The 10,240-nt window shown below is 67.5% G+C and overlaps 1 protein-coding gene across 1 annotated transcript; it reads left to right on the top strand.

Moving 5' to 3' along the window:
- Positions 1 to 1,259: 1,259 nt before the first annotated feature.
- On the top strand, positions 1,260 to 9,687 carry XKR7 (XK related 7). Its single transcript, XM_074843404.1, has 3 exons — positions 1,260 to 1,687; positions 7,635 to 7,834; positions 7,914 to 9,687. The coding sequence occupies exons 1-3, from the start codon at positions 1,260 to 1,262 to the stop codon at positions 8,864 to 8,866; spliced, it is 1,581 nt and encodes a 526-aa protein (XP_074699505.1). The 3' UTR covers positions 8,867 to 9,687.
- Positions 9,688 to 10,240: the final 553 nt, after the last annotated feature.

Genomic DNA, 10,240 nt, shown 5'->3' with positions numbered 1-10,240 from the left:
CCATGCTAATAGGTGCAGCGCTGGGAGAGCCCGGCCACGGGCCTGGCTCTGCTCCCTCTAACGCCTTTTCCCCCGCCGCCTGCTCCCCTGGTTTTGTGCACCAGGAACCCAGACTCACCCCAGGTTTGTGCTGATCCCCCTTGCTGCTCTGCAAGGTGGAGTTTGGGAGTTGGCCATCTCTCCTGAGGTAAAGCCCGCTCGCCCTCGCTGCGACCTGCTCGCCGTGGGCCAGTCTCCAGCCACGCACGTCGCTCCTCCACGGGCAGACATGCGGGGCTGAGCCTCGGTGGTGGGAATGCAGCGAGGCAGAGACCGTCCCTGCGGGCTGGGGGCCTTCCCGAGGCCGGATCCCCGTCACGCTGCGAGGGAGCGAAGAGCCCTTTGCCTCCCCGTGCTGCAGGGGATGCTGGCGCTGGTGCTGCTCCTCGTGTCCCACGGGAGTCCCGGCCCCTCGCGCTGCCCAGACATGCCGCATCCCAACTCCGATGGGCAACGAACGGCGGAGAGATGGTGGGGCAGAGCCTGGGAACATCCACACGCCCGCAGCCCGGTGCCCCAGGTCCACCCGGAGACCTCGGCACTTCACCTGCTTGTGCGGCTCCTGGGGGACTTCCCAAGGCTGGGACTCCCCCTCCAAAGCAGGGCTTAGGTCCAGCTTAAGTCCAACCCTCAGGTGACTCGGGCAGGAGCCTGGTGGCCTGTGGCCCTGCCCCAGCCCCGGGGGGGAGCACAGGCACCCGCAGCACCTCCACCCGCCCGGCCCGGGGGGGCTCACACCGCCCCGACCCGCTCAGGGGCTGGACCCACGAGCAGGGTTGAGCCTGGGCTGAGGGTTGAGCCTCGGGGCCGGGGGGGAGCCCAGACCCAGGGAGCTCCGGTCCTGGGCGAGCTGGGGGCGGGGGGGGCGGTCGGACAGCACGGCCGCTGCCCTGGGGGGGGACCTGCCGGGACCGGGCGGTGGCTCGGAGGGGACCGAGCCGGGACAGGGGGGCGGGTCGGGGCCAACCGGGGAGGGGCCCGTTGCTCTTCCCGGCGCGGGGAGGCGCCCACCGGCACCCGGGGGACCCCGCGGCGGCGGCTGGGGGGCGGCTGCCGTTTCCCGGGGGGGACTGGGGAGGGGGGGGATCGTCTCGGCGGGGCCGGGCGGCCGCGGGGCGAGGCCGGCGGGGGCGGGCGCTGCCGGGGCGGGCTTCGTCGTCGCCGTCCTCCCTCCGGAAGTCTCTCCCGCTCCCTCCTTTCTCCTCCTCTCCCCCGACAACATGGCCGCGAAGTCGGACGGCGGCGGCGGCCCGGCCGTCCGGCTGGAAAGCCCGGAGGGCGGCGGCGGGAGGCGGGGGGGCGGCGCAGCCCCCCCGGCGCGCCGGTACCGGCTGCGGGACGGTTGCTGGGTGCTCTGCGCCCTCCTGGTCTGCTTCGCGGACGGTGCCTCGGACCTGTGGCTGGCGGCCCACTACTACGTGCGGGGGCAGCGGTGGTGGTTCGGGCTGACGCTGCTCTTCGTGCTCGGGCCCTCGCTCGTGGTGCAGCTGCTCAGCTTCAGGTGGTTCGTCTACGACTTCGCCGCCAGCACCAAGGACGGCGCCGGCAGCACCAAGGACAGAGCCCGCGGCCCCCGCGGCTGCTGCCGCCTCTGCGTCTGGCTGCTGCAGGGCCTGATCCACCTCCTGCAGCTGGGGCAGGTCTGGAGGTACGGGGGGACCGGGGGATGGGGGGACAGGGGGTCAGGATGGGGATGCTGCAGGGTCTGATCCACCTCCTGCAGCTGGGGCAGGTCTGGAGGTACGGGGGGACCGGGGGATGGGGGGACAGGGGGTCAGGATGGGGCTGTGTCAGGGTCTGATCCACCTCCTGCAGCTGGGGCAGGTCTGGAGGTACGGGGGGACCGGGGGATGGGGGGACAGGGGGTCAGGATGGGGCTGTGTCAGGGTCTGATCCACCTCCTGCAGCTGGGGCAGGTCTGGAGGTACGGGGGGACCGGGGGATGGGCTGACAGGGGGTCAGGATGGGGCTGTGTCAGGGTCTGATCCACCTCCTGCAGCTGGGGCAGGTCTGGAGGTACGGGGGGACCGGGGGATGGGGGGACAGGGGGTCAGGATGGGGCTGTGTCGGGGCCTGATCCACCTCCTGCAGCTGGGGCAGGTCTGGAGGTACGGGGGGACCGGGGGATGGGGGGTACGGGGGGGACAGGGGGTCAGGATGGGGATGCTGCAGGGCCTGATCCACCTCCTGCAGCTGGGGCAGGTCTGGAGGTACGGGGGGACCGGGGGATGGGGGGACAGGGGGTCAGGATGGGGCTGTGTCAGGGTCTGATCCACCTCCTGCAGCTGGGGCAGGTCTGGAGGTACGGGGGGACCGGGGGATGGGCTGACAGGGGGTCAGGATGGGGCTGTGTCAGGGTCTGATAAACCTCCTGCAGCTGGGGCAGGTCTGGAGGTATGGGGGGTGTGGGGGTACAGGGGGTCCTGGAACTGGGCTGGGGCTGGAGGCAGCCCCCGGGTGCAGCAGGGAGGACACAGCACGTGGGGGTACAGGGGTGGGGATGACGGGGTGCAGCGGGGGCCCGCAAGGCGGAGGAGGGGGGCATAGGGATCAATCCCTCTGCAGCCACAGCAGGGTGGGCAGGGCGGGGGCAGCCCCCAGCAGAGCCCAGCTCTGGGTGCGGGTGGGTACGGGCAGGAGCTGTGGGTGCAGGTGGGTGCGGGCAGGAGCACCCCGCAGCCCGGCTGGGTGGCACAGGCCTGCTGTCCCCATGGCCGGCGGTGCTGGGCCTGCTGGGAGCCCTGCCTGGCCACGGCACCTTCGTCCTGGGGGTGTGAAGTGCTTCTGCCAGGCCCCAAACCTGGGGCTCACATCCCTCTGCTCCTGCTCAGAGCTCTCTGTAGTTGGGGGGGGTCCCGCTGTTCACCCCCAGCCTGCCCAGGCTCCGCTGCCTGCCCCGGACGTGTGGCAGCTCCCGGCCCTTTGCCTGCAGCTCTGCAGACCCTCCAGGAGCCCGAGCTGAGGGTTTGTTGGTTTGTTGGTTTGTTGGCACCCTGTGCCCTGGAGCCGGCCCCGCTCCCTCCCAGCTCTGCTGAGCTCCATCCTCGGGGCGCTGGGGAAGAGCCGTGGCTCTGGCACCGAGCTGCTTCCCGGGAAGGCTGGTGCTGGGAGGGGAGTGGAGACAATGGCAAATTCCGGGAACAATGCACCGAGCAGGCAGCGCTCCCGGCTCGGGTTTCCACGCTGTTTCCCCTCCTCAGCTGCTGTAGGCCAGAGGCTCCTCCGCTCCCTCTTTGCTTTTCCTGGGATGCCCCTGGGATGTCTGACTTCCTTTCACGGTGCAGCCTGCTCCTTCCCTCCCCACACAGCCACCGCCTGCCCCTCCCCATCCCACCCAGCCCCATGGCAGCTCTCGGGGTACGCTGGCAGCAGGATAGGTGCAAATCCAGAGGAGCTGGCGAGGGAGAGGATGGGAGCTCCCTGCTGAGCCCGCCTGCAGCCGGCCTTGGCCCTGGCACCCTGCGGGCAATTACCTGATCCCGGCCTGAGCTGGGCTGGGCTGCAGGCGGAGGCTTTGCCCCCGGTGGTGTCAGCCACGCTCTCCTGATCCGCTGCACCACGGAGGCTCTGAAGCCAATTAAAGCGATAACTCTCAGCACTGACCCTCCAGGACATGTTGGTCTCAAGCTGCAGCTGAGGCTCTTTCTAATCGCAGGATTTGGGATTAGCTCGGATGACCAGTTAAATGCAGTTTGCTAAACCCATTAGTGAGGTTGGATCCGGTGCAGGTGGATGTGGCAGTTAAAGAAGGGTCGACTAAATGCTGCATGGGAAGGGAAGGCTTTTCTTCAGCCAGGGCACTGTGGCCTTTGCCAAGCATCTCCCCCTTCCCTGACTTACCTGCCTCCTCCCTGCCCCGCGGGTCTCACCCCACCAAACCCCTCGCTGCGCAGCCCCGAGCCCCAGCTGTGACACAGACCCCCGAATCACAAAAACGCAGCTGCCTCCCAGCTGCAAAGGCAGCTCTGAGCGTTAACTCTCAGATTCTCCCAAATTAAAGCCGCTACGAGAAGCTGCTGAAGTTAGTTGTCATCAGCGCGTTCAGGACGCACGTGCAAATCCTCCGCCACGGATCCGTCTCACTCCAGAGACGGTGCCGGTTGTGTGACCATGTGCTCGTGTGAGCAGCAGCGGCGCAGGCCCATCCCCAGCTGTCCCCACGCTGCCGTCGCTCGCTTGGGGCTGCTGCTTGGATGGTTTTGCAGCTCCGGGATTGTCACCTGCTCTGCTGGCTAAAAGTCACCAGCTTTCCCACACCAGCAGCGTGCCAGGGGGGCCCTGCCACCTCCGTGGGCTGGCAGTGGGTTGGGGTGTCTCTACGGGTCCCCTTGCACTGGGGACAGCCCTGCCTGTGCCCCCATGTCCACTCTAGGCCAAGGTCATGCCTGGTTTGGCTGTCTGGGGGTCACCAGGGCCAGACCTGGGGTGTCCCCTTCACCACAGGTCCTCCACCCGTCAGCCTGTGTCCCCCCATCCTCTGCTGGCTTGGGGACCTGGTGCCACCCCTCCGTCCCGATGCCAGTCTGGTGGCAGACCCATGGGGCACGGACGCCCTTGGCAGCTTCCTGGGTGGGGTCCCAAGGGGTGTCAGAGCTGGGACCCCAAAGTTTCCCCCCTCCCTGACCCCTCTGGTCCCTGGGGCTTTGCTCTGCCCTGGGAGCACCCAGCTTTGGGGTGTCAGCTTGTCCCACTGCAGGACCCAGCACTGGGGTCAGTCACTGGCTGGGGGGCCCTGCCTGGCCCCGGTGAGCAGGACAAGGGGCTTTTTAGGGTTGGATTGAGCCTTTCCCTGAGCACGAGCGGCCTCGGCTGCTCCCACCCACCCTGGGGACCCCAGGCACGTTGGGCTGTGGGGACAGTGGGACACGGGGGCTTTCGTCAGCGCGGTGACGTGCCAGCCGGGCACACGTGCAGCTCTCCACGATGACCTGACGTGGTGGGATGTGTAAAGGCTTAAAATGGCTGCAACAGGGAAGAATTTTCTCCTTTCTTAAAGAATGGATTCGGGGATGATATCCCAAATTACCTTCTAGGGAAATCACACTCCGTGACGCTCGCTCTTAGACCGAGGGGTCCCTCATCCTTTTGCATCTGAGGATGACAATTAGTGGATTTGGTTATAACCAGGGCCGGGCTTTTCTCCTCGCACTTCTTTTTTTCCACTTGAAAACCAGAGTCAGTTGCTGAGAGTTGGGGGCAAACGGTGACGCTGGCGGCAAACCCGGCCGTGGAGGGGCTCCGGCAAAGCCAGCGCCCGCCCGAGCCCACCACCTTCCCGCTGCGGGGATTTCGTTGGGTTACTCTTTGTAATACAAAGGAGGGAGCAATTAGCCCTGAGAGCTCTCGCGGTCGGTTTCTGCCTCATCATCAGTTTTTTGAAAATTAAATGATTTTTTTTCAAGTGATTGATTCTGTATTTCCCATGCAGCTGCCGCGGCGCTGGGTTGGTAAACACCCGCCGTGCACCGTCAGCGCGGGGCTGTTTCTCTGGGCTGAAACACCACGGGATGATCAAATGCATAACAAATAAGAATCAACATTTCATTCTGGCAAGCTGATGGGAGATGAAATCTCGTTTTAATGAGATCTATGGAGCTGACATGAAGACGGAGAGTAATTGTGCCCCTGCTGAAAGCCGGGGGAGGCCGCGGGTCACTCGTTGAGCAGCCGAGGAGCCGGGGACGGTGCGCGGCAGCTGCCGGTTGTGCCACGGGGACGATGCGGTGCTGGGGTCTCTGCGTGGAGGGGCTGCGGGCGGGATCGTGGTGCTGATGAGCCCAATTAGTGAGGCTGATTACAGGGAGACGATGAGGTGGCCAGCGTCTGGGTCTCGCTCACACACGAATGCCCTGGGACCAGCTGTGATGCCCCGCGGCATCCTGGGCTCCGCTTCTCAGGTCGCTTTCCCCCCTGTGCTGTGCCCGCTGTCCCCCGCTTCGCACCCTGCCAGCGAGGGGGGACGTTCCTGGGCCCTTCTGCGGGGCTGGGAGAGGCGTCTGCAGGGGCGAGGGGCTGGGGGGCAGCGGCCATGGCAGGGCAGCGCTGGCCTGGCTGCCCACGAGCAGGTGGCATTGGGCTGCAAGTCTGTGCCAGGAGTCGGGTGGCTGCAGCCTCTCCCCCTGCGCCGCGAGGGATGGGCCTCGGCAAAGGCTAAAATTAGCTGCTCCCCCCGAGGTGGACTTTAAAACGTCATTTTGACACTGGTGCAAAGAAGGCGGCGGGGGCCAGGAGCTGGGCTGGCCCCGCCTGCCATCGGCCCCCGCCGAATCGAGGCAGAACTACTAAAATTGTGTAATTTGCTGACAACGATGTCTTGCCCAGTGGCCAGCTCCCGGGGGGGACTTTTTGGGGATCCCAGCAGGGCAGGCAGGAGGGGATGGGGCAGGTGGTGACGGGCAGCCTCACCGGGGACAACCACGGAGTCCTGTGGGAGCAGCGTGCCCACAGCGAGGGAGCCAGAGGGACTGCCCGGGGGGAGCAGGTGGCAGCAGGGTGGCACAGGGCCCTCAGTGGCCCACGGTGGTCTCGGGGCTGCACAGCCCAGGGAGGGGGAGGCCCCAGCTGTCCCTGCAGCCGGAGCAGGGCTGGCTCCTGCCTCCTGCTGCTGACGGATGAGCTGAAAGTGCTGGGATCAGGGTTTCTGCCGTGCTCCGGGCTAATGGAGTCGGCTGGAAGCACTTTCTGGAGCTGACGGAGAGGCCGTCGCTCTGCGTGAGGGTTTCACTCGGCTTTATGGCCCGACATCCTCCCGCTTCACCTTTCTCTTTCCCTCCTTGTCCAGCTCCCCCCAGGGCAGCAGAGCCACGGCCCGTGGTGTGGGCAGGACTGCCCGGGGATGCCCTCTGCTCATCCAGCCCCGCATTCCCTCCTGCGATGCTGGGATCTGGCCCTGTGCCGCGGGGAGGGGTCCCTGGTGGTGGTGACTCATCTGGCGCGTGTGGCGGTGCCACGCACACCTCCGCTGACCCCCGGCCCATGACCAGATGGCCGGGGCTGGCATGTGCCCGCGCCCCGCAGCCTTGCCAAGAGCCGAGGCAGCGCCGGCACAAGCGCCCGGGAGCTTCCCGTGGGCAGCGCGGCACGACCAGCTGGTGCCCAGGCTGGGGCAGGGAGGGCAGGGGGGGCTCCGTGCCAGCCGGGACAAAAATATCCCCTTTGAGAAGCAGCCGGGCATGCAGGGCTGGGGTCAGGGCACCCCAAATCCGTGGGTGGCCGGAGAGCGGGGCTGCGTGTGGGATCCTCAGCTCAGGGAGGGAGGGCGCAGGGGCAGCACTGGGTGGTGGCTGTGTGGGCAGCAGGGTGGTGGCCAGGTGAGCCCCAGGGCCACAGGCTTTGCACAGAGTGTCCCTTCCCAGCATCTCTGGGCCCCAGGGTGGGCCGCGAGGGGCTCAGCACCACTGCTGCCCTGCAGCCCCCCAGGCCCCCGGCACGGGGAGGGCTTTCCCTGGCCTCAAATCAGGGGGGGACGTGCTCACTGGAGTGGGCTGGCAGCAGCCACGGGGACATGGCTGGCATGGGCTGGGGGAGGAGGGGAGCTCGGGTGCCGGGTGGCGGTGGGGGTCCCTCTCACCCTCCCGCCCCCTCCCCTCGCACAGGTACCTCCGCACGCTGTACCTGGGGCTGCAGAGCCGCTGGCAGGCCGAGCACCGCCGCCGCCACTTCTACTGGCGGATGATGTTTGAGAGCGCAGACATCAGCATGCTGCGGCTGCTGGAGACCTTCCTGAAGAGCGCACCCCAGCTCGTGCTGCAGCTCAGCATCATGGTGCAGCAGAACAGCATCGAGCCGCTGCAGGGTAAGGGGCAGCGGGGGCCTGGGGTGGCTGCGGGGGGGCTCCCCGGGCCGCTGCAGGCTCTCACTGCCCTTCCCTGCAGGGCTCTCGGCCTCGGCCTCGCTGGTCTCGCTGGCGTGGATGATCGCCTCCTACCAGAAGGTGCTGCGGGACTCGCGGGAGGACAAGATGCCCATGTCCTACAAGGGGGCCGTGGTGCAGATCCTGTGGCACCTCTTCACCATCGCCGCCCGCGCCATCGCCTTCGCCCTCTTCGCCTCCGTGTTCCAGCTCTACTTTGGCATCTTCATCGTCACCCACTGGTGCATCATGACCTTCTGGATCATCCAGGGCGAGACGGACTTCTGCATGTCCAAGTGGGAGGAGATCATCTACAACATGGTGGTGGGCATCATCTACATCTTCTGCTGGTTCAACGTCAAGGAGGGACGGAGCCGCTACCGCATGTGCATCTACTACATCATCACGCTGTCAGAGAACGCCGCCCTCACCATCCTCTGGTTCCTCTACTACGACCGCAAGACCACCTCCGACTTCGACGCCTTAATCCTCGTCTGCGTGGTCAGCTCCAGCTTCGCCCTTGGCATCTTCTTCATGTTCATCTACTACTGCCTCTTGCACCCCAACGGTCCCATGTTCACCCCCCGCGCCGGCGGCTGCATTTTCCGGCAGCGACCGGCCCCGGTGCCGGGATCCCCCGCGGACGCCGTCACCAGCCCCCCCCGATCGCTGCCGCGGACTACAGGGGGGGAGCGGGACGGGGCGCCGGGGGAGCGGGACAGCTGCGTGCCCGTCTTCCAGGTGAGACCCTGCGCCCCGCCGGCGCCGGCCGCCCGCGCCCCGCGGACAGAGGGGCCCGTCATCCGCATTGACCTGCCCAGGAAGAAGTACCCGGCCTGGGACGCCCACTTCATCGACCGGCGCCTGCGGAAAACCATCCTGGCGCTGGAATACGCGTCGCCCACCACCCCGCGCCTGCAGTACCGCACCCCCGGTGCCCCCCAGGAGGTGCTGGAGTACGAGACCACCGTGTAGGGCGAGGTGGGGGGATGCGCGGGACCCTCCCGGTGCCATCCCGGCTGCCCCACGTCTTCGCAGCCATTTGCCTTTCCGTTGGGTTTGCCGGTGCTGCCGCCCCGCGGGCGGGGGGCCGGGGAGGTCTCTTGGTGCTATCCCCCCCCCGTGCCACCCTCCTGCAGCCGAGACCCCTGTCCCACTCCGCGGTGGCCACCCCGGCTCCCTCCCCGGGGCTTGTCCTTGCCAAAATACCTCACCGGTGCCTGAGCCCGAGGCGGTGGGTGCTGTGGCCCCGCAGCCCTCGACCGTGTCAGTGGTGCGGGATGGGGACGGGGACGGCACCCCAGACTGGGGGGGGTGGCAGCTGCGAGGGATTTGGGGCACGGTGTGGGCAGCACCGGGGGACACGGGTGCCTGTGCCACAGCAGGGCCGTGGGGCTGGAGCGTGGCTGCACCGGGGTGTCTGTGGGGCTTGTCACCCCCTGGGGCAGGGGACAGCCGGGGTCCGGCCAACCCCCATGTCTCCCGCTTCCCCCCACCCTCTGCAGCGCCGGTCCCGGGCGGGGAGCCCCTTCATCTCCATCCTCCGTTCCCCCGGCTCAGGGTCGGGTCATGTCCCCAACCCCATGGGGTCCCGCTGCCCTGTGGGGTGCAGACCCTGGCCTGGGGGGGTCCCTCGTGGGTGGGCTCTGCCCCCCCACAGCTCTGAGCTGAGCCCCCTGGCTCTGGCCAGGACAGCAGCACCCCATCATCCCCCCTGTCCCCACCGGAACCGCTTCATCTCATCGGGTTTGTTTTCACCTGAATGGTGACATTTTGTGTGACATTTTCTACCTCCACTGTGGCCGGGGGGGGGGGGGGGGGTGAGGGGGGGGGGTGGCAGGGCCTGGCTGGCACCACTGAGGGGGTCATGTGGGGCTGCCGGTGTTCCCGGGGCTCCCCAAAATGGGATTCACCCCCGGCCCTTCTCCCCTCCCGGGTCTGGCATCGCTTCCTGCCCGGGGGGGCGTTTCCATTCCCCCCCCCATTGGCATCAGTCCCCCTCCAGCTCCCCAACTTGAGCTGGATTCTTCCTCCCCCCTGCCTGCCCCTGCCCCTGCCTGCCCCTGCCTGCCCGAAGGAGTGGGGCTGCCCCAGGCTCCGGGTTTGAATGTGTCCCTGCTCCTGCCCGGATCTGTTGGGGTGCCCCCCCCAAAAGGGCTGTGCTGAATGTACCCTGTGCCCCCACCCCCCGGGGCCCGCCGTGTTCCCAGGGGGATGCGTGTGTGCGTGGGGGGGTGGGGGTGTGTGTGCAGGGGGCTGGCAGGGGTTTGCATGGCTGGGGACCCCATGGCCCCTCTCCCCCTCATCCCCCCCCGGCTCCTGTGCCTTCCCCGTGCCCCTTGTGCCCCC

This window comes from Strix aluco, chromosome 17, assembly GCF_031877795.1.
Source record: "Strix aluco isolate bStrAlu1 chromosome 17, bStrAlu1.hap1, whole genome shotgun sequence".
NCBI lineage: Eukaryota > Metazoa > Chordata > Aves > Strigiformes > Strigidae > Strix > Strix aluco.
Note: the sequence above shows the minus strand (reverse complement) of the source record. Positions and strands in the feature narration are given on the sequence as shown.